This window comes from Hydra vulgaris, chromosome 02 (assembly GCF_038396675.1).
Source record: "Hydra vulgaris chromosome 02, alternate assembly HydraT2T_AEP".
Classification (NCBI taxonomy): Eukaryota; Metazoa; Cnidaria; class Hydrozoa; order Anthoathecata; family Hydridae; genus Hydra; species Hydra vulgaris.
The window spans coordinates 41213435-41239456 of record NC_088921.1 but is presented as its reverse complement, the minus strand read 5'-3'; the positions used below and the strand labels follow the sequence as shown (position 1 = coordinate 41239456).

The 26022-nt window shown below is 25.9% G+C and overlaps 1 protein-coding gene across 1 annotated transcript in view; it reads left to right on the top strand.

Annotated features, from left to right (window-relative positions):
• Positions 1-6154: 6154 nt before the first annotated feature.
• The window catches only part of LOC100213688 (apoptosis-inducing factor 3), a 54983-nt gene continuing 35115 nt past the window's right edge, over positions 6155-26022 (top strand). Inside the window, exons 1-6 of the mRNA XM_065790940.1 lie at positions 6155-6296; positions 6406-6625; positions 15217-15261; positions 16766-16847; positions 21127-21177; positions 25798-25859. Of these exons, the coding sequence (XP_065647012.1) occupies positions 6250-6296; positions 6406-6625; positions 15217-15261; positions 16766-16847; positions 21127-21177; positions 25798-25859 (507 nt within the window). The 5' untranslated portion in view covers positions 6155-6249. The remainder of the gene's footprint in view (positions 6297-6405; positions 6626-15216; positions 15262-16765; positions 16848-21126; positions 21178-25797; positions 25860-26022) is intronic.

The following is a 26022-nucleotide window of genomic DNA, read 5'->3' as shown; positions in this document are numbered from 1 at the left end:
AGTTTCAAGTAAAAAAAAAAATTCTTAATTTTGCGGAATAATCATTCCAAAAAAATTTTGTAAATTTACTAAAATGAATTTTACTTATTATTCTTAGTAGTTACTAATGATACATGTGTCTTTTAATGTATTAATTATTAAATATTTGTGTATTTGTTTGTATTTATTTCTAAATCTTTGAATACCTAAATTTGCAATATAGTTATTGCAAAATATTTTTGTCATTGTAAAAAGAATTTGCTTTTTTTTTATTTATCTTTAGTTTATTTTATATTTTATTACTTTTATATTTTTAATGCATTTTTATAACTCTTTTTGACAATATTTTATTATATTAAGGGGCTCGATAAAAAGATATTGCGGATAAAGATAAAGAGATGATATTGCATCATCCATATCTTCTTTGAGTCTCCGTCTACTTTTAAAATATTTTGTTTGTTGATTTTTACCATGTAAAACTCATCTGTAATTTATTTTAACAGCGAAATATAAAAAATGAAATCAAAAACAAAAAAAAAGGATCAAAATTGTCAGAGAGTAAGTTTTTGTTGGAAGTTGTTGGAAGTATATATTAGAGTAAGTTGTTGAACTCGAAGTTGTTGGAATTAAATATTAGAAAGACTTAATAACTCTAATAAAGTAAAAAACGTAATCAACAATAGTTATAGGATATTTTAAAAATTGGAACGACAGATGCCAATTTCCAACAGACAGGAAAAAAAGTTTCAGTTAAGCACTTATTATATAGTTTAGAAAGAATCGATAAGACTTTTTAAGAAGAAATCTTGTCCGGACAAGAAGGTGTAAATAAGTTTATGTGTTAAATAATTTCAGCAATGGAAGTAGCTGTATACAAAAATACCCAATTTATTGGATATTTTTTGTCCCCAGTTACCAACCACCGCAATTGACTGCAAGTGAATAAGACACCTAAGTACAAATACAATAATTGATTGTTTGGTGCTGTTCCTTATTTAGTCAGAAATATTAAAAATGTTTGATAAGTATATTAGTTGACTATTAAATCTTGTTGAAGTCTTTATAAGTAAAGAAAAAGATGAAGTTTAAAGGTAACAGATTTACAAAAAACAACAAACTTGATAGCAAAACCATGCAGTTTGAAAAACATTGTTCAAGTGACAGAAAACTAAAAAATAAAAAATGCAATAGTTTATTTAAAAACAACGACGGTTAAAACATTCAAAAGTATTGGTAGCAAGTAAACTCTTTGTTTACTTGCTACCAATACTTTTGATAACAATAGCATTATAAATTGGGTATTCGTGGGTATTTATCAATGAACGGTGTTGTAATTTCAAGAGAAAATGGAGAGTGTTTAGACATAGCAATTTTATCCAAATATTGCAAAGGATGTGCCATGTGGAAAGAGAAAAAACAAATCAGGATACCTGAACCGGTAAACAAATCAAATCTGCCAAGCAAACCACAAAAATATTCTATAGAGACTGGTAATGCAGTTTTAATGTTTTTATCGATTAGTAAAAAGTACGGTTTGCTTTACACCTCATAAACTGATGATGATACATCATCTTTTGATGAAGTTTTAATAAATAAAATTCAAAACCATATGGCGAAGAAATAATTAAAAATTAGAATGTGTTGGGCACGTTCAGAAGCGATTAGGTACACGATGCCGCAATTTGCTTCAAAGTATGAAAGGAAAAATACTAAGTGGTGGAAAAAAGTCAAATGGGACAGAAAGATTGACAGATAAAACAAAACAAAAAACTTCAGAATTATTATGGAATGGCAATTAGGCAGAATAAACTATTATACAAATGAAAAAATCTGTTTGGGCTGTGTTATTTCATAATGGAAACATAAGTTATCAAACGCCATCAGTTCTGCCATCAATCCAGAAACGGTTTGTGTTTGTGACAGGTAAGTTAAACAATTAAAAAAATACAAACATTGAATACTGTCAATTGAAGCTGTTCTTCTTCCAATTTTCTAAATTTTTACACGGACAAACAACAATGAAGCTTTAAATTCTATAATATGGAAATAGTTCCCCAAAATTTATTTTTGCACAAAAAAAGGTTTTGGAGATTGGAGTTTCATCTGCAATACTACAATTTAATGAAAGTCCTACTGGTATTTGCAAAGTTTTTGAGCGTATAAAAATTTATAAATAAAGCATTTATTAAAAAAACAACGAACAAATCAGAAAATCATTAATAAAAAACAAAAAAACAAAAACAAAGAAAAATCCTTAAAAATATAAGAAAAGGTTACTCAGAAATAAAAATTAAAACAGTAAAACAACCAGCTTATTTCCAGTCAACAAACAACAAGGTGGTTGGTAGTTGACTGGGAAAGCGTATTGTTTTTAAAACGTGTTTTTTTACCATTCGAAAATTTTCAATATATACGATAACACAGAATAAAATATTTCAAGATCTAAAGGTGCAATTGTAATGAAATTTTATAGGTAAATTTATTATATATATTTATGCAGAAGTTGAAATAGGTTTCAATGTAAAACAGTTCATGCAATATTGCGTAATATGTCCGCCAACTGACATCTGTCTTTACTCCTAAACTATATGCATTAGAGGTATGACTAAAAAACACATTTCATTTTATTGGAAATGACTAGCGGCAAAAGATGAAATTTTACTTGTATTAACTTAAAATAATAATACCTTTTCCAAATCGAAAAAAAACTCCCCTACCAGTGCAGATTAAAATTTGGTCCCAGCTATCTGAAAATGCAAAAAATTCAAGTTTTTGCATTTATAGTAGGGGCAGGGTCACTTAACAAAATTTCAAAGATGCCAGGAGAATTATTTTTGTAGCTTGATCTATCTATTTTTAGATTATGTTTTGTTTTTTGGTAAGAATGATAGAAAGATTTGATCTTAACCATTTGCAATCATGTGTATATTTGAAAGGTTGGGGGAGGAAAGTTGTTTAATTTTTTTTCATGTACTTTAACTATAAAACATTTTTGTAATTGTACATTTTTTATTTAAAGAAAGACTATTTTATGATTTTTATCCAAAAAATTTTATCAGTTGTTTTAAATTTCAAATAATGACAAGCTACAACCATTAGGTTTGCTTCTCCATCTTCTTTTATTTCTAAACGTTTCAATGGGTTGTTGAGAGTGGGAGGAGGGGGAGGAGAGGGAGAGGATTCAAAAAAGAGTTTTGTGAAATTTTTTAAATATTTTTGTAAATAAAAAAATGTCAACAAACAATTGTTAAAACAATATATCTCATTCTAAAGTTTTTCATGTTGGAAAAAGAATTGAAATTATATATAACCTATTAAACATAATACATAACCAATAACACTTGCTTATTAAGAAAACTGTATTCCAGAGGTTATCATATGTGTTAATTTTCCAAACATTCTTACAATTAATATAGCTTCATGTCAAGAAGATGTAAATTTTTTCAATGATCAGAAAGGATTGCATGTTCAAAAAACGTCGCGCGAAAAAAATTTTGCAAAATAGAAAGTGAAGTAAGAAAAAAATTTATAGGTTATAAGAGTCCATTAGGAAACAAACAAAGGTTGATTGGTAAAAAATCTGAGACAATAAAATGTTTAGATACTTGCGATAATGTAGATAATAAGATAGACAGTATCTTCAGCCTTTTAGAAAATTTAAAAAGTATATTGTTCCTAATTTTATTAATTATCTGTAAAGTAATTACATAAATTAGCTCGAACAGAAAAGTCTGCAAGTTATATAACAATTAAAGATTTTTTGGACTTGAAAACTAATTTTTCTTTGATTTGTTAAAAATAACATTACTTTAGGCAGAATGGCTGAAAACCAGTTCACAAAACTGGAACATATTGCGGCTATGTGCTATGTTTATATATCGCAATATATTATATACTTATTTCCAGATTTAAAAAAAAGTTGTCATTGGTCTTTTTGTCGTCTTTTTGTTCTACATTACAGTGCAGAACGTGCTTCTATTTCTAGTCAAGACCTCATTGAAACTTCTATTAACAAAAGTAGACGGAGAAGTGAACTTAATGGTTGTAGCTTAATATTGTTTAAAATTTAAAACAACTGATAAAAATTTTTGGATAAAAATCATAAAGTAGTCTTTCTTTAAATGAAAAATGTACAATTACAAAAATGTTTTATATTTAAAGTACATGAAAAAAAATTAACACCCTCAACCGCTCAAATATACACATGATTGCAAATGGTTAAGATCAACTCTTGCCATCATTTTTACCAAAAAACAAAACATAATCTAAAAGGAGATAGATTAAGCTACAAAAATAATTCTCCTAGTATTTTTGAAACTTTGTTAACTGACCCTGCCCCTACTATAAATGCAAAAACTTGGACTATTTGCATTTTTAGACTGCTGGGACTAAATTTTAATCTGCACTGGTAGAGGAGTTTTTTTTTCGATTTTGAAAAGGTATTATTATTTTAAGTTAATACAAGAAAAATTTCATCTTTTGCCGCTAGTCATTTCCAAAAATATGAAATTTGCTTTTTAGTCGTAATATGCATAAAGTAGATGATTTTAGTACAACTTCTACATCAATATGGGACCTATGCTGTTGTAAAGTTTTGGAACAAATAAATGCCCCTATCTTGAGATATTGCATTCTGCGTATTTACTTTTCCTATGTTTTCAGGCAAGCTTAGGTAAGCTTGCAGTAAGTGAGGCAATTTTTTTTTTTTTTTGCTACTAATTATTTCAAAATGTGTATATTTTATTTTTTTATATATGTAAAACTTATAACTTGCAGTTTTTAATACATTAGTTAACATTTTAACAATAGCTTTACAACCACTATAAGCATGAAAAAGCACCGGCGAATATTGTATTCATTAAACGAAGAACGAACAGGGTGGCCTGGACCGAACAACTTTATAACCGTGTCTTTTCCGGTATGCATTTTATTTATTTGTCGTTGATTTGAATCAGAGCTGAGTTTAATCAGCCGTGGCGCAGTGAATGGAGTGCTGACTTATAATTGAGAGATCCAAGGTTTGATGCCTGGTCAAGGTAAGGCAGCATGAAATTTCTTTTTAAATGCTCTTCCGCGCAGCTCTACGACAAAACAGTTAGGTTTTGTTAGAGCATCTTAAAAATTAGAAGAAAAAGAAAAAAAAAAGATTTAAATGGCAATATTTTACTCTCCCAGGAGACTTAATGGTCTTATCGTAGAGCACCAAGGAAGAACATTCAACAAGGATGTTTACGCCTCTTCTCGTACCAATGTCGCTTATCTGACCTCTTTTTTTATAAATTACTCTCGAGTCCTTAATACAAGGTAAGGGGGGGGGGGGGAAGGTTAGAACAAAGACTAGTAGGTTGAAATGAATAATCGCCTATAATCGGTTGAAAATCAAATTAGCTAAAACTGGTTGAAAATAAAAGCCTCTAAAATCGGTTGAGAAAAGAATCGGTCGAAAATGAAAACTTCATAACTCGGTCGAATTAAAAAAGAACTATGATAGGTTGAAAACAATTTAGGCGTCAGTAGGACATCTAAAAATTATTTCCACTTTTTAGTAGATGTTTTATTTTGTAGATCAAATTTGTCGGTGCAGATTTTTGTAAGTTGAGCTATGCGACACGAAAGAGGTGATATCTATATATACGACCGGATATAAGAATTATCTGAAAGTAAAATATCCGAAGCTTTTATATATTGTGTTGGTATACCGGATATAATATCATCCGGTACGAATCTAGAAATGAGTCGTATCTCATGATTATCACTCATATCTTATCAAAATCATTTACGACACATCAGTCGTATCTTATGATACACGGGTCGTGTCTTATGATTTAACTTATCATAACTTTTAATTTTTGAATATTTAATTTAAATTTCCAGCTACCGAAAAAAAAAGTCAATTTTAATAGATTTTAATATTTACTATACATAAAAACATTAAAAGATTTTACAAATTTGATTTGTAAAATTTTCTTTTGAAAAAATTATATTTTGAAATTATAATATTTTTATATGATATTGTTTACCATTAGTTACTGTTATAAATTTTATAAGTTTATGTCAATTGATTATCGTTTTGCCAACAAAATGTCATTATTTGTCAATTGTCAACTATAATTATAGATCTTTTACGATCAATTTTAATTTTTTTGTAGATAATTTCATTGAATCAATAATTACTATAACGAACTTAGACCAAATATAATTATTTTGTAATTTAAATTTTTTGTATTCTTATTTTACCTATTGAATTAGCGAAAAAAAATTTTTAGCAACATGATTAAGCAAATAGTTTGCAATGCTACTGATCTTCGTGAAGGAGAGTAAGTTTTAAAAAATTCATAATTTTTTTCCGATGAATCTATCTATATGGCTAGACAAAACTTAATCTAGTGAAAAGCTAAAATTAAGTATTTTTCTTTTCATTTTTAGGCTTAAAGAGTTTGATTTAGGACCAGGAAAAGTTTTATTATCAAAAGTAAATGGTCAAATTAGTGCTGTTAGTTCTAAATGTACCCATTATGGGGCACCTCTTATAACTGGAGCATATAAAAATGGTAAAGTTAGATGCCCTTGGCATGGAGCATGTTTTAGCACTATTACTGGAGACATAGAAGATTTTCCAGGTCTTGATTGTTTGCAAGCATTCAAAGTAATTTAATAATTTTTTTTTAAGATAATTATTTTTAATTTATAATTTTAGTGAATTCATAATTTTGTTGTTTGAGTTCATATTTGTATATTAAAGTTTGTTCAAAAGCTACCTTGGAAATAGTACAGCTACACTCAGTGTAATGCTGAGCTATTGTTAATGTAATATTGGTATAGTGATATTAGTAAGGTGATATTTATAAGAATTATGGAATTGCTTTAATTTCTATTTGGTCATCAATTTAATGATGATTATGTTATAAAATTTTATAAAGCTACTTTCTATAAATTATGTTGGTAAAACTAATATTTAAACATTAAGAAAATATTAGATACTCAAAGTGAAAAATTTCTAATACTGATTATATAATAGCTTTTGGAAAAATCTGTTAATGCTTGAGTTTAAATAGTGATCATTTTGTAAAGAATCAAACCATCTGAAGCAAGGATATGATCATTTTTTTCATTTTGCCTGATTCAAGTTTTTAAATAGTAACTAAATAAGTAAAGCAGATATAATATGGCTCAACTCTTTTGTATAATATTTGACCATAGATTATGAAAAAGGCCAGAGACAAGTAGCTTATTTTTTTTAAGTATAAGCTATGATTTCACTAAAGTCTATTCTGTACAGAGTTTTGGTGGAAAACTTATCAGGCGTACAAAAAATGACAGTTTTTAATGAAATAAAGTGAACCATAAGTAAGCTTTTGAAATAATAATTAACTAAATTAATGTTTATTAAAAAATCCCGTAATCAGTTTTTAACTAATAAAGTTATTTATAAAATATTATAAAATTATGATGAAACTTAGCATGAAATGTTATATTAAATGCTAGATATTGTTAATAAAATATAAATTTTGTTCAACCATGCTAAAGTGCTGATTTTATCTTCTAGGTTTTGTTGTTAGGCTTTTTTTTCCAATGCTTTTAATAACTCCTCATCTCTGTTTGTCTGTGAACATTAAATCTTGCAATCAATTTTTATGTTTTCAAATTTAAAATTTTTTTTAAATTTTGGATACATATTCTTGCTTGATGACAATACAATATTTAATAATTAATTTTGCAATAAGTCAATTAATTTAGTTAATTTTAATTAAGTTTTTTTTTTTTTTTATATGGAAAGAAAAATAATAGTTTTAAAAATAAGTATATTAATTGTTTTTCTACTTACATGCGCGTTTAGCTTATTTGGATAAGGCGTTGTCTTTGTAAACAGAATGTCTGAGGTTCAAGACCTGCCTCTTCCTGAATTTTTTTTGTTTTTTTACACACGCATACAGCCAATTGTTAATAAAATAAAATAGTAATATCAGAAAAAATTTGTTGCAAAATTTACGTTTTAATAACATATAAAAGCATTGGGTTTTAAGAATTTGTTTTTAATTTCACTTGTTTTTTTTTTCTACTGATTTACCAGCTCAAAGCCAAGGGGGCATATTACAGTCAAGACTGCTTGTTTTTGTTGTATTGTTGTTGTTCTCTCTCTTAAGCAAATATAAGTTCTTTAATACAACTAAAGAGGCTCACTATTATGTGTATGTAAAATTTGCCTTGTTTTATTTCTTTTGGATTGTACTTGGTTACCATTTTTTATCTTTAAACATTGCAAGCAGTGTTAAGCAATAACATTTAAATGCAACAACATCAATATTTGGAAAACCTCTGGTATATAATGAAGGAAATAGAGGATCTGGTTTTAATTTATTCATAATAATCCATAATTTAATCAGGAGGTAATCATATAGCTTTTTTTTTTTTATAATTTCAATAAAATACTACTAATCAATCTTTCAGTTTTTTTATGCCCATTTATTTTATCTGTACTGTTTTATTATCTCAACATTTGAATTAAATCATCATGCAATCTTCTATCAACTAACTTTGGAAGTTTCATCTTTTCTAACCATTGTTCATATTTAATTTTTTTTGTAAACAACAAATAAAAATATTATAATTGAAAGCAGTGAAGTGAAGGATTAACTAGCTGAACTGGAAGATCAAAATCGGCGAAATAACCTCAGGTTTAATGGTCTTCCAGAGAGCGAGAACGAAAATTTGGAAGAAGGCGAAGAAAAAATACAAGAACTTTTAATAGGTAAACTTGGATTCAAAAAAAATAAAAACATAGAGAGAGCCCATAGAATGGGAAAAAAAGAAATAGGAGGTTAAAAAAAAAACAACCATTAAAGTGAAGTTTTTAAATTACAACGATTAAAAAGGCTATGAATAATTATTTTAAATCAAAACTTTGGGCAGATCATATTTATATCAATGAAGATTTCAGTGAAAGAAATGATGGAGATAAGGAAAAAGTTACTTTTAGAAGCAAAAGAGTTGTTAAAGAAAGGGAAATTTGCAAAGATGATTTATAATAAATTAGTTAGGCATTTTTGATAGAAGTTCTTTTATTTGTTTGTTAATTACTATCTATAACTAAAGTGGCTTCAAGTAAACTAAATTTTAAAATAACTTTTAAGTTTTTTCCAAACAAATAATTTTGCGATTGATGAAAATTCTGACCCAGATCTAAATTATTTTAATGAGGCTCATTCTTTGCAGAGTAACGGCTCTTATTTTTTTAACAATGAAATAAAAGGATTTCTTGAGCGCAACCAGTCATATGTGTTGCATACTAATATAAGAAGTATGAACAAAAATTTTGACACTTTTTTAAATAATATGGAGGATATTCTTGATATTTTTAATGTAATACGCATTACAGAAACTTGATGCAATTCTAATGAAGCCAATTCTAATTCAAATTTTCTTTTACCAGGTTTCACTGTTATTTCACTAGAGCATAAATTAAAAAAACGCGACAGGCAGTATTTTTATTTATATAAAAGAAAACCTGCAGTTTGTTAATAGGCTTGACTTAACTGTTTCTGATGACGATAAAGAGGTTTTAACAATTGAAATGTTAACCAAAAAAAATGAAAATATACTTTTGAGTTGCTGTTATCGCCCACCAACTGGTGTAATTAAACATTTTAATACTTTTTTAAATGAAGTCATTTTTAAAAAAAGTAACCATGAAAAGCAATTAAACTATTTAATTGGTGATTTTAATTTGGATTGTTTACAGTATCACGTCAAATACAGCATTCAAGAGTTTTACAATGACTTATTTAAAAATGGAGCACTTCCGATAATAACGAAGCTGACAAGAATTACTGAATCAACGACTTCATTAATTGACAATATCATAACGAACAATATTTTTAATAATTCTCTTGAAAAAGGAATCATTAAATGCAATATCACAGATCATTTTCCGATTTTTTCTCCATAAATAAAGATACTAAATTATTACTAAATAAAAAAAAAATCTTTTGTAAATGCATTTATAGTAAAGCAAATTTAGGATCATTTAATGACCAATTATCAATGCTTCCTTGGCAACATATTGATCATTCTCAGGACGCAAGCTTAGCTTATAGCAATTTGATGCAAGTTTTCCTAAAATTAAAATAAACTAAAAGCTCAAAATAATAACATCCCATGGGTAACCAATGTACTAAGAAAATCTTCCAAAATTAAACAAAAATTATATATTAAGTACCTGAAATCCTAATCAGTTGAAAATAAAACCATTTACAAAAATTATGCTAGAGAATTCGAAAGACAAAGAAAAAATTAAAAAAAAAATACTATCTTGACTTAGTTGAAAAAAACAAAAACAACTCAAAACGCACTTGGCAAGTGTTAAGAGAAATCACTAGTAAAGTTAAAACTAAATCAGGCGCTTTGCCTAATGGTATTAAAATTAATGATAAAATTTTATATGCTTCAAGTAATATTGCAGTTGAATTAAATAAGGATTTTATTTTAGTGGGGTCTAACTTAGCAAAAAGTATTCCAAATACTAGTAATTCTTTTGAATTTTTACCTCAAAAAACAACAAATCTTAATTGCATTGAAATATCCATTAAAGAATTTGAAGCTGCTTTCAAAACAATTAAACCAAATAAAGCAATAGGATTCAACGGTATCAATGGAAACGTCCTTATAAATTCTTACAATTTTATATAAAATATTCTATTTAAAATCTTTTCGTCTTGCGTTAGCCAAGAAGTTTTCTCTGATCAACTTAAAACTGCCAAAGTGAAGGGCAATATTCAAAGGAGGGGATGCAACTAATGTAAATAACTATCGCCCTATCTCTGTTCTCCCTGTATTTTCAAAAATTTTAGAGAGAATCTTATATAACAAAACCAACACTCATCTTTCTGCAAATAATATTTTATTTAGAAATCAATATGGTTTCAAAAAAAATAACTCCACAGAGCATGCAATACTTCAGTTTACACATAGTATTAACGAGTTGTTTAATAACTCTGAATATACATTAGGAATTTTTATTGATTTATCAAAAGCTTTAGATACTATTTTTGATACTAAAATGCTCAAATTATGGAATCACAGGAGTTGTTTTAAAATGTGTAAAGAGTTATTTAAATTATTGTGCTCAATATGTTCACATTAATGATAAATCACCAAAAATGTTACTAAACATTACTTACCGAGTATAAAACCTTGTGGCGTGCCACAAGGTTTTATACTCGGACCTCTTCTTTTTCTTATATGTCAATGATCTCCATAAAGCATCCAGCCTGAGGACAATAATGTTTGCTGACGATACAATTTTATTTTTATTGCACAGCAACATTACTATATTATTTGAAATTATGAACTCAGAACTTAAAAAAGTTTCAGACTGATTCAAAGTAAATAAACTTTCAGTAAATATTGACAAAACTAACTGGGCTCTATTTCACCCACTTTCCAGAAAAAAACTAATACCATATGAAACGCCATTTATATTCATTAATAATGTTCAAGTAAAAAGATTAAAAAATCAGTTTTTAGGAATATATATTGATGAAAATCTTACATGGAGACAGCACATCAAAAATTTAAGCAACAAAATTTCAAAAAGTATTGAAATATTATACAAATCAAAAAACCATTTAAAAATGCACACTTTAATGCAACTATATTATTCACTTATTCACTGCCATATTAACTATGCAAATATTGCGTGGGGCAGTGCTAACAAAAGTAAACTAGATCCTCTTCATCGCCATCAGAAACATATAGCACGTTTAGTTAATTCTTGTGATCAATGAACTCATTCAAAGCCTCTCTTAAGAAAAATGAATGTTTTAAACATATATCAACTTAATGTATATAATATTCTTTGTTTTATGTACAAATGTAAAACAAAATTATCTCCGTCTCCTTTTCATAGTTTATTTATAACAAAACAAAACAATAAATGCGATTTACAAAATGATGATTTTGTGATGCAACCATTTTCAAAAACTAATCATTGTAAATTTTGCATATCATTTCGTGGATCATATCTTTGGAACAAAATTGTCTTAAATTACTTTGATTTTTCTTTTGAATGGAATTACATATCTTTACAAAAAAAGTTGAAAGAAGTAGTTTTTGAAATTGACAATATATAAATGTACTTTTAAAATCTTTTGAAATTCTTTTTATCTATTATTAATATCAGTTTATATGATTTGTAATGTATGATTTTAATTGTATGATTTGTATTTCAATTATTTACGATCTGCAAGCCTGTATTGCTATTATATTGTCTGTCTATATTATCTGTAAAAAAAATTTTTGAAATTTAAAAAAAAAATTTTATTTTTATTAAATCTCTTTTTTCTTGATATGATTTTAACTCAATTATTTATGATCTGCAAGCCTATATTGCTATTATATTATCCGTCAAATTATCTTTAAGGAATTTTTTGTGAACTTTTTATTTACGATGTTTACTAGTATTACAATTATTTTATTAACAATGACGAAGAAATCATCTGAGTCATTTTAAAATAAATTTTTAAAATTTTGTTTGTTTTTATTTATTTCTGTTATCTTTTGTGTCATTTGCAGGCCTCGGCAGGAGTAAATGAGTGCAAGAGCAGAGAAAAGCTCTCCTAAAACAAACATGGAAAGCCATGCGAGCTGCTCTTCTAACCAGCTTCTTATGAGAGCTTTCGGTTTTTGCTCAAGCTATCCGTTTATTCATTAAAATTGCTTATATATACAAACTGTTTAGATGTTTAGACAATTTAAACATTTCAGAAATTTGCTGAAAACACTAAGCTAAACTAAACTAGGTAATAATTAAACAAGAACAGGGCGCGACAAATCGACAAACATGCGGATGTTTGTTAAAAAAAATTTTACTTCAGCAAACGTTGGCATTTGCTTGAAATTTTAAAAAACAAACGCATAACTTCAGTAATTTTTTTTCCAAATAATTATGCAATTGATAGTTATTTATTATAAAAAAACATATTTATTATAAAAAACAATAAGTTACTAAAATTTAAAACGCATTTTCAACAACTTTAAAAGAAATGTTAATACTTTATTCAATAGCGTCACTTTTAAGTATAATAATTAAGTACGCAACTGAAGAAAGTAATTATGTTTTAGCATGTTTTTACATGCGTTTACAAAAGCATGTGCAATTTTAGTTAATATGAATACATTTGCAATTTATTTAAAAGAAACCATGCTAAAACATTGCTTCCTTTAAAAGCGTGTGCCTTTTTAAATTTTCTTATTACCGTTGAATTAAAGTAATGGCCTTTTTAAAGTTTTGTAAAGTTTTTTTAAATTTGCAAAAGTTATAATTTAATAGAATATATAGAACTATTATGTTTATTATAGTTTTCATTTTTTAATGTGCGTTTAACAACACTAACAATATGATATTTTATTAAATACTTAATATAATAATATAATATCAAATTAAGTATTTAATAATAACTTATTAAATACTTATTATATTATTATTTTTAAATGTTTTAAAAAAAGAAATGTCAAAACAACTTTTATTTTATTTTTAGTTCTCTATTATTTAAATTTCTTCAAGTTTTTTTTATAAGTAAATAAATTGAACAAAGTAAATTGAAAAAAATTCACTATTTTGTATTAACAATTTACAGTCATATTGTATATTAGTCATAATTATTTTGCGCGCACTTTGCAAATGCGTGAAAAATTGTTTTGAATTAATAAAAATTTTATAAAACTCAATAAACATCTTTGATATATCTAATTATTATATATCTTAACTAGAATAAAAGTTATATGAAAAAAAACTCCCTTATAATTTAATGAAAAATTATTTAAATAAAAAAAATTAAAATTGAAAGAATTGAAAATAAAACTGGCTTATTCATGGCAAATGGCACAGGTTTCAAAGTGGAGGTGCACAACCTCCACTTTGAAACCTGTGCTATTTGCCATGGCACAGGTTTCAAAGTGGAGGTTGTGCACCAGCTCTATTCCAAAAAAAAAATCCTCTAGAAGTTCTCTTAAAAAAAAACACCAAAGAAAAGGGCCTTTATAAAAAAGTGGGGGAAGGAGGCATGTGCCCCCCCCCCTTTTTTGGGTTTGGGGCCTCCACAACAACCCAAACGGGGGGGGGTATGTGGTGGAGCCACATACCCAAAAGGGGCACATGCCTCCTTCTCCCACTTTTGCTATAATACTTTGAAAAAACACTTCCCTCTTCCTTCCCCTACTTTATGCTATAATACTTTGAAAAAACACTTAAGAAATATGCAGTGATTTTAGGTCTAAAATCACTGCATATTTCTTAAGTGTTTTTTCAAAGTATTATAGCATAAAGTATAATGTTAAAATGTAAATTAAAGTATAGTTGAACAAAAATTTAAAATTCAAATTCCAAAAACAAAAATAAAAATATTAAATAAAAAAACTGTTGTTCATATCGACTTTATTCATATTGTAATATATATTTTAAAACTTTTAGGTTTTTTTAATAATTCTTTATGTCTTTATGTTTTTTAATAATTCTTTATATTCATCATTCTCATTTATCATTTATCATTAAATGATTGTTAATCATTTAATGAATGAATGAATGATTGATTGAATGATTGAATGAAAGAATGATTAACAATTATTTATTAAATGAATGTTAACCATTACTTTGTATTACTTTGAAGTATTTTCAACTTTAAAATTTGTTTTACAGGCTATCAGATATTTTAAGTTTTTGTTTTTAAAACCGTTTTTTTATTTGTATTTATATTTGTTATATTTGCTATTGTGTTAGATGACATAAAATTCTGCAAACAGTAAATGTAATTAAATGATTACATTTGCTGTTGTCTTACTTGGTGTCATTCTGCCGGACAATATTTAAAACATCATTGGATAGATTGGGGGGAGGGGTGTATGTTCAGTCCTTATTCATGACTGATCACATCATAAATATTGAAATAAAATATTCAAATCTTTATTAAAAATTAAGTTGAGATATTATATTCAAAAGTTGATAGTAAAAAGTAAGAAAATCTTTTTTTTTTTAATTCATTTAGCCATTACATTTTATTTTATCTGCCTTTTTTCTTAGCTTATTAAAAGTTTTATAGAATTTCTATAATCTTTTGAAACCTATGGTCTATGGAAATTTTATAGAATTCTATAGAACTTCTATAAGATCTTTATTAATTTTTTACAGAAGTTTCTATAAAAAGTATTTATTAAAAAGTTTTATGTTCACCAAGTTTTTTTTAGGTAGAAGTGAATGATGGAAAAGTTATTGTGATAGCCAATGAAGAGGTTTTTTTTTATTTTTTACATTTATTTTAAAATTATAAAGAGTTAAATTTGCTTTATTATTATATATTACTTATAATTTACTATTGAGTTTTTTTTTTTAATATTTTTACTAAAAGGTAAAAATAAAATGCTAAAAAAAAAACATTGTTTTAAGTTCTTTAATCAGTCATCATGACTGAATAATATAATCTTTAATATGTATCGATGTCTACATTTCCATGATATATGTTAAGCTAACATGTGCATTTTTTTTCTATTTGTGTCATTGGAGGATTTTTGGATACATTAAAGCAATTAAAATTGTGCTTTGAAGCTGTCCAGAAGTCCAGTTGAAGCTGTCTCTAAAGGTCTAGAATCATTTAAAACTTATGATTTAATACTGCAGAGTTACTTTTTATTATTATTTTTCAATGTTATTTACCTCCCAAGGCTAATAGGGCCACTGCAGTGGAGGAGGCTATTTTATTGTGGTTACAGCCCTCTTTCAGCTCTTTAACTCTGAAGCAGGAATCTAGACAAACAAGGTTGCTGGGCAGAGAAACAAGTTGAGTGCGGTACTGGTGAAGATTAAACTTGGAATTTCTCGCTTATGAAGTGAGCACTCTCCAACTACCAAATGTAAAATTTAAAACTTGTGATTTGAAGCTGCAAGTATAAAGTCATTTAAAACTTGTGAATTGAAGCTGCAGGTATAAAGTCATTTAAAACTTGTGGTTTGAAGCTGCAGTTGTAAAGATGTAAAGATTTTTTACAATTTATTGTAACATATCAAGTTGTTAAACATAGATGGTATTTGAGTTTTTGTGTACATGTGGTTTCGGGTTTATCTGCAAGGATGAGGCAATTAGTATCATTTATGATGATTAATTCTTGTTAAAGTTTAAATTATTTTTTTAAACTATCAAATTGTATGATACGTAAAAACATTGTCACTTTCCTGGTAAAAGAAAGGAATAACAATGTTTTTCCAAACATTACTTTCTCTAACATAACATCTTACCTCTTGTAAAATTCCTATTTGGGATTTTCTGTAAAATTTTTAAATGAATAAAAATTATCAGTTTAATTTTTTTAGCATAAGTATTATGCATTTTGATTTTCATACTAAATATATTCAGAGACAAGTTTACAAATTACTTTTACTTTAATTCAACATTAAATTTTACACCATTCCTATCAATAAATAAGTAAATATGAAAACTTGATATTATTATGGTCTTTTATTGTGGATTTGAATTTGTATAATAATTTCAAAAAGTAATTATTGATTGATTTATAAGAATGCATTTTGATTGGAATGTTTTTTTGATTTTATTTTAAATTTATTTCATTAAAAAAAAGATTTTCTAATTTAATTTATTCATTTAACTTAATTTATGTATTATTTATATATAATTTATGCATATAATTTGATTTTTGCATTGTTTACCTTTCATATATTAAGGTTGTATATCTTGACATATATTTAAATTTATGTACTAAATAATTTAGTTAATAATTTTAGAGCTTAATCAACTTTCGCCGTGTCAAAAGTATGGATGGATATTGCAGCGAAAATAAAAATATTATTTTAATTCTTGGTGGAGGTAATATATATTCAACTTTTTTTAATATGTTAAATAATTTATAAATTCTATAATATATAATTTTTTATATATTCTAAATTTTTTTATATGAGAATCAATTGAAAATCTTCAAGTATATCTGTAAATGTAACTAACTGTAATCAACTGTAAATTATTTTATATGTAAATCAACTGAGAATCTGTAAATATTCCTTACTGTTTTTATTATTTAAAGCAATCATTGTTTTTTTTTTATTAAAACCTTTTAAGTTTGAACATAAAGTATGATTTGTTTAAAATTCAAATAATTATCACAAGACTAAACAGTTAGCACTCTATAATCAATAGCACATTGTATAATTATTACAAGACCAATAGTTAGCACTCTATTATCAATAGCACATTGTATAATTACCACAAGACCAACAGTTAGCACTCTATTATCAATAGCACATTGTATAATTATTACAAGACCAACAGTTAGCACTCTATTATCAATAGCACATTGTATAATTATCACAAGACCAAGCAATTACCACACTATAACCAAGTAAACAAAATTGGCTCAAACAGATTATCAAACATTAAAATGAATCAACTTTATTTTTTGTTTGTTTTTTTACATCGGATAAAAAATACAAAATAACATTCAAAAACAAAGCAAAAAAGGTTAAAATAGGCAGGCAATGAAAATATAAAAGCCAAGAAAATTTTGTTTTTATATTTTAAAGTTTAAAGAGATAAAATTTTGAATATTGTTCGAAGTTCTATGGAAAAAGTTTTTTGAATTTACACAATTTGTTGAAAATAAGTATTGTCTCTTGATATAGTTCTTTTAATACAATTTAAATTTTTTTTGAATTTACACAATTTGTTGAAAATAAATGTCTCTTAATATTATTCTTTTAATCTAAAAAGAGGTTTTGTGGCTCTAACTAGTATAATAAAAAAAATATTTTTTTATTTTTGGCTGTTATAAACCCTTTAGTGATCTAGGTAGTACCTGCCCAAACCCTAACTCTTGGTCAATGCATTAGCTAAAGCCCTCTAGAAAGTTGTTGCAGTGTGATGTCAATCAATATTGTGGGACTCAACGTCTAAATAAAATTATAGATAGGCTAATTATCAGGGCACAATTTTGGTAGAAAAATGTAAATATCATCTGATACATGTTCTGACAAAAAAATGATTATTACAGAGATCTAAAAAGCTTTGCTATTACATACTTTTTTTAATCAAGTATTCATCAGAGGATTTATCAATAGGATATTAGATTTGTCAGGTACTTTTTACTAATGACATTGGTAAATCTTTTTATTTATTTTTTTTTTGTTTTTCTTATTTTGTTTTATGTTCTTATTTATAAGCTTTATAAACTGCTTCTATGATCTATAATCAAAATTACAATAGCTTTCTTCTATGATATAAATACCCAGGTCACTGTTTCCTTGATTCCATAGCGTTCTTTAGCAGTTAATTATAATAATAAAACAAAATTATTTTCACTCTCATTAAGTAATTAATAAAATTAAGTAATTAATAACTTACTTATAAATAAAAAAAAAACTATTATTATATTTTTTTTAAATAAAGTATTTATCTTTTAATAAAAATAAGTTATTTTTTAAATGAAAAAACACCACCATCTGCAATTGATCTCAATTTTGCTCTGACACCTTTCATAAGCAACTGTAAAATCGCAATAGTTTATCGCAGTAGTTTAGATCTTCGTATATTTATGAATGGTAATGTACTTGATAAGTCATCTACCCTTCATCTTTTAAGATTAACTCTTACTTCCGATCTTTCTTGGAAACCATATATCAAATCGATTGCAAAATAAGCACCTAAGGTTGCATCTCTTTATCGAGCTCAATACTTTACAATACTCCGCATTCTATTCTCAATCTCTATAAATCTCAAATCAGGCCTTGTATGAAATATTGTTGCGATATCTAGGGCGGATCTTCTAATGATGCCCTTTCTCTTTTAGACAAGGTGCAAAAATGCATTTTAAACATAGTTGGACCTGCTCTTGCAGCAAATCTCCAACCATTATCACATTTTCATAATGTTGCTTCTCTTTCTCTTTTCCACAAATACTATAATGGGCAGTGCTCTAAAGAGCTAGCATCTCTTGCGCCATCTACTAAAATTCATTCTCGTGTTACTCATCATTCAATAAATCAATTTCTTGTAGTATTAATTTAATTCGATCAATCAAACTTGCTCTGTTGAAGCTTGCCAATCTCCCTTCTGTGCCAAATGTCCCCAAAAGTTTTCAATTGGTCATGCCTGAGGCACATTTGGGGGATTAGATTCTTTATCAACGTAATAGACATATTGGTCTATCCAATTTAGAGAATCTTTAGAATAATGAGAACTTGCTAATCTGGCCAAAATAAATAGTTAAAGTCTCTATGATACTTAAAAATTAATGGAAGTTCTCGTTTTTCTAAACATTCATCGATATAGATTGATGAATTAATTACTACAGCCTTGGAAAGCAAAACAATGGCTCGGACATACCATGGTCAGATATGGGTATCCACATTAATAAATTTCTCTTTTCCTATAAAGCAAAGACTTTCTGGGCATGTTTTTTTGTTGTTTGTGTAGTATCCAGAATTTCTAGGCATGTTGTCCCTTGCAAAACAAAAGTATTTTTCGTCATTGATGACCAGATTTTGTGTTATAGAGTTGGTTAACTAGTTTCCTGCTTTAGTTCTTTGCCTTTAATTGTTGTTCTATAGTGTATTTTGGAGTCTTTTCATGTTTTCGATATTTAATATTCTTTTTTTTTTAAACAGATGACCAGTTGTCGATTGATTTACACCGAATTTAAAACCTATTTTTCTTTGACTGATCTCTTTTTGATTGTTTACAAGTCATGTTAATTTGGCTTTCTTCTCTCTAGTATAGGATGTTGGGCGACCAGAAAAGGTGCTATCAGAAAAAGATTGAACAGTTTCAAATCTTTTTAGGCTATCATATATTGTATTTCAAGCAAATTCTTTTTTTTCAAAATGGTTTATGATTTTTTTAAATTTTTTTATTTAGGTTTATTTACAAAAAACATTTTGAGTTGCTTTTGAAAAGATTTTCGTTCAGCTGCATTTAAACTCATTTTAAATAATTGTGTTTCAAATAATAAAGTTTATATTTTATAGAATGTTTATGCCTAGGCACAAAACCACAAAAACAAATTATTATGCAAAAATAATTAAATTCAGATTTGTCCAATAACTTTCACATCACCTATTATGATTAATCTCAATACTAAATAAACTATTTTTTAAACAGTTATTATATTATTGATCTCAAAATATATAAAATTTATATATATAAATGGTTAATAAAAAGGGGTGCAATGGATGCCCCTGAATTTAATATTTATTAAGTATGCGTAGTTCATATATTTCTTTGGCTCTCCAACTTCACTTTACTTCTTAAAATGAATAAAATTTACAAGATTCTACTTTTATTGACATCATCATTTAAAATGATGTTTAAAATAATTATTTAAAACAAAATGCAACATAAACAGTACCTCGAATTGTCATCATAGTTTTATCATTAATTATTGTCATTTCAAAAATCACTTGCAAAGTTATTGATATTATTGTTAATTACCTATATGATTTGAGTTTGTTGGGCTATTTTAAAACCACCTAGTTCAAAATAAGAAATAAAAAAATTTAGTAAAAATGATACTTATGACTATTCATTGCCGAATAACCAGTCGATGAATATTCTTTGCATTGTCATTCAGCCATAAATATTCATTCAATATTCATTATGAATATTAATTGCAAAATAACCAGTCAATATTTCTTTTTAGTTTTTTATAATCTAGCCAATTAATAACAAATCAAATGTTTCTTTTCAGTTTTTTTATAGTCTATACATAGTTAATAACCAATCTAATGTTGTTTTTTGGTTTTCATAATCTGTACATAGTTAGCATGCAGAATTTATTAAATTAGAAAAATAAATTAAGGAAACTCAGGTTATAAATTATACACAAAACTACTGTAGATAATGATTTTGATAATGATCAATATTTTGTAAAAAACTTTTCATTATTAGAATATTTGAAATAATTAGAAAAGGATTGCATATATATTAGATGTGGAAGACATCAATTAAAAGGTAAAATCATATAGATTAGAAGTCGAAAACATATAGATTAGAAGGTAAAGACATATAGATTAGAGTTTGAAACATAGATTTATATTGTTTCATATGTAAACAAAGATTTCAATATAATTCAAAAAATGTGTTTTGTTTTTTAATTTAGGTGTATCAGCTTTAATTTGTGCAGAGACCTTAAGACAAGAGGGTTACCAAGGTAATTATGTGTGTCTCTGTGTTATTGCTGATGTATACCAAATCATATACGAGTATATAAACTATACATAATCATCACATTTCCAAAACTCAAATATAAAACTTGATCTTTCTGTCATAGCTGAGATTCCAAACTATATATCTCTTTTTAGAAAAAAAAAGTTTTAATGATATTAATAGTGCAGCATGCCCTTTTTTAAAGTTGTATTAAAAAGTTCTTCATTATCAGCTTTACTTTTGTTTACTGTTTTTCTTTGTTGCTGTATGTTAATAACTTTGACCAATTGTATTTTATTTAAACATTTTTTTAAACTATATTAAAGCTATGCAACAATATATTACAGTGTTTGATACTTTATTAATATACACTATTTATTTGCATTGTGTTTTTAATTGTTTATTTGATATAAAATAATACTGAATGTTAGGTATTTTCTGTCATTTTAACTAGTCTTTTTTTTTGTTGTTGCTTTGTATATGCCCTATTGCTGAATAATCTTTGACTTCTTATTGATGATAGAGGATTGATGCCATCTTTTCTAATTTTTTAAATTGCATCTCACATTTATCCCACTACAATAATGGTTTTTCATAATTTTCTAAATGAGGCAAAGGTAAATAGTTATCTATTTTCTAAATAATTTATGCATTCAATTTTGTTTGTTTTTTAATTGCATTTGCGACAACTTCAATGATTCTGTTTTTGTCTTGGAGGGTTTTACAGCCTGTTTTCTTCCAGCTTTCAGATGATGGTTCAATACTTTAATTTGATAATTGTTTTATTCATCAAATTGAATTAAATATGTTTTGAAAAGTTTTAACATCAAGGATATTTACAGATAGTTATACTTATTTGATGTAAATGCTTATAATAACTATATTTATCTTAATATTTTGTGAAATTGTCATTTTGCTTCTTAATTGCTATTTTGCCTTATGGTAAAATCTTATGGTAAAATCTTATGGTAAAATCTTATGGTAAAATCTTATGGTAAAATCTTATGGTAAAATCTTGATATTTTACAACATGACTTTTGATATTTTACCACTTGGAATGATATTTTACATTGTGAACAATATTTAATTTAAATTTTGCAACAGAATGAATGAGCAGCGCATACATTGACTGACTTAAGTAACGAGAACACACAGGAAGTGTACATAAAATCGGAAGAAGGGTTAAGGCTATGGTTAGCAACAAGATTGCCAATCCTTGAATTATTTTAACACATAGTATAAGTTATATTTAATAATATATATAACACATAGTATAAGTTATATTTAATAATATATATAACACATAGTATAAGTTATATTTAATAATATATATAATAGGTTTCAGTTTAAGAAAGAATAAAATATAAAAATTAGTTAAAGATGTTTAAAGTAGTATAACCCAATTGAAAAGAGAAAAATCTAGATAAAAAAATACTAGATAAATAGATACTTGTAGTTAAGATAGTAAATAATAAGTTATAGAAAGGTATAAGATTCATACATAATATATTTTTCTAAGACATAGATTTAGAAATTTTTTTTTATTAAAAATATTTTTCTGCATTTTTATTTGCTTTGATATTGTATGGATTTAGCCATAATGAGCAGTATGATATTTATGGACTGGTAATTTAAAATTGCTAGCAGATCATAAAATATGTTTACAATTTTCTATATAATTAAAAAAGTGAATATATTATTTAATATATTGTTAGTGAGGTTATTATGATGTTGGTTCCAAACATTTAGGCGATTTGATAGTTAAATAAATAAAAAAGTGTAAAAGTGTATAAATAAATAAAATTAAACTATCAAATGTATAAATTAATTTATTTAATCAACTATTATATGTATAAATAAATAAAATTAAACTATCAAATGTATAAATTACTTTATTTAATCAACTATTATATGTACAAATAAATAAAAAAGTGTAAAAGTTTGAATTACTTTGATGTTAATGAATTTGACAGCAAAGTAATTTCACTTTTAAAACATTGTTTGAGTCAGAACCATTGGTATCTTGTGTTCTTCATATTTTTTTCATTATTAAAATAACATAAAAATGTTACATAATATTTTAATAATGCCAAGTCTGTCAATTATTTTAGTAATATATTATTTTAATTTAGATTTTTGAAAGCAACAAGTAAATAAGATTTTATGCTTAATGATGACTCTATGGTTATTAAACCTGTAACCTGTAAGCTGTGTATGGTTATTGAACCTGTAACCTGCGTATGGTTATTGAACAACAGTTCTTGGTTGTAACCTTGGTTGTAACCTTGTTTGGTTATTAAACAACAGTTCTTGGTTGTAGCCTTGGTTGGTTATTAAACAACAGTTCTTGGTTGTAACCTTGGTTGTAACCTTGGTTGGTTATTGAACAACAGTTCTTCGTTGTAACCTTAGTTGGTTATTGAACAACAGTGGTTGTAATAGTTGGTTATTGAACAACAGTGGTTGTAATAGATTGTAATAGTTATAAAGTTAAAATAAAAGAATCATATTTAAATATAATAAATATTTAAAATGATATTGAAATATAATAAAATCAGTGTGCGACAATTTAAAGAACATGCAAACAAAACAACGAACATGTTAAAAAAAAGACAGAAAAATGAACCTCATGTTTCCTTACTTTTACTTATGCAAATCTTGGCATTCGTCTAAAATTTTAAAAAACAATTGCATTACTTCAGCAATTTTTTTTCCAAAAAATTATGCGATTGATGGTCTTTTATTTATTATAAAAAACACATATTTATAATAAAAAACAATTAGTTACTAAAATTTAAAACACATTTTCAATGACTTTAAAAGAAATCATGCTAAAACATTGCTTTCTTCAAAAGCGTGCTTTTTTTTTTAATTTTCTTATTATCGTTTACGTGAAGCAATGTTTGTTTGCATACTATAAACACTTTTAAAAGTTTTAAGAAGATTTTTTAGGTTTTGTCTAATATATATAGTTTAATAGAATATATAAAACTATTATGTTTGTTATAGTTTTTTATTGTGTATTTAACAACACCAAGATTATGATAATTTTATTATTAAATACCTAATATTATAGTTAAAGAGCGTTTTTCTAAAAGCCGCTAAGTCCATTTATTAAATAATTGAATTTTTCAACATTCAAATTTTTTATTGAACAAGGTACAAATCTAACTATGCTAGTATCAATAAAAAAGTTGTTCATCATCTTTATTTACGATTACAAAATTATTGATATTCAAAAAATCTTTGCCAGATAATCAGTCTTTTTTGTTTTTCTCAAAACAGCGAAAATTTGACTTAGCGCTTTTTAGAAAAAACGCTCTTCAATTATAATAATATCATATTAAATATTTAATAATAGCCTAATATTTAATAATAATAATAATTTAATATAATAATAACTTAATATAATAACTTCTTAAATACTTAATATTATATTATTACTTTTAAATGTTTGAAAAAAGAAATGTCAAAACAACTATTATTTTATTTTTTAATTCTCTTTTATTTTAATTTCTTTAAGTTTATATGTTTTTTTATAAGTAGATAAATTTAACGAACTAAATTGAGAAAAATTCAATATTTTGTATTAATGGAAAACAGTTTACATTCATAAGGTTATTGCATATTAGTTATTGTTAATTAATTTGTGCGCATTTTGCAAATGCGTGGAAAAATGTTTTGAATTAATACAAAGTTGATAAAATTCAAAAAGCATCTTTGATATATCTAATAGCTTATTAACTAGAATAAATTTTATTTGAAAATAAAACTCCCTTATAATTTAATAAAAGATTATTTGAATAAAAAAAATTAAAAATTGAAAGAGTTAAAAATAAAACTGGCTTATTTGACATGTACCTCTTAAATTAGATATTCGTCAGTAAATAAAGAAACGAGCGTCAACGTTTATTTAAAAAAAAAACGATTTGATGCACCCTGATAATAAAATAATATAGTTAAAACAAACTAAAGTTTTCTTAAACTTCTGCAAAAGTTTAAACTAGATCAAAAAGTAATCTTCAAAAAATAGTGCCATACTAAGCATACTTCAAAAAATAATGTTACACTCAGCATAACCTTAGATTCAAAGTATATTTCCTGTGGTTTTCCTTTATTGGCTCTGCCTTATTTATTTTCTATATAAACATCTTACTTGATGATAGTCAGAAGAAGAAACATTATCAACACTGAACTTCTCACCTTTAATGAGCTTGATCACACTTTATTTAAAACTTTATTAATTGAATTTTTTTTTTTTTGTACTTTTGTTTCAAATTCATGATATCCTATAGTAAAACTCTTGAGAAATAAATGAGCTTGAAATTAAGTCTGTAGATTGTGTCCGTAAAAGTGTATTATAAAGACTTTAAAATGAGAATAAAATAAAACAAGATTTGACTAAAACAACAACTTTAGTTTTGCTTGATATACATATATTTAGTTTTGATCAAAAAAATTTTTTAAATTTGAACACAACCTGTGTTGAGAGGTAGTCTCTTAAAATCAATAATAGTCTCTTTAAATCAATAATTTCCTTTCTAATAAAAATCTTCAAGAGAAGGTTTTTCTCCAACTATATATAATTAATTTTTTAATCAATTGATTTATTTTTATTCTAAAGGTGAAATAATCATGGCAACAAAAGAGTCACATGTTCCTTATGATAGAACAAAATTGAGTAAAGTAAGTTGAAACTTTTGACATAGTAGTTTGAATATTTTACTTAGGTTAAAACACTTTTTACTAATAAAAAACTAATAAAAAATTACAAATAGCTGGTTAATATAACAATCTAATCTTACACACAATGCAAGTCACTTGAAACTAGTTAAATGTCCTAGCTCTA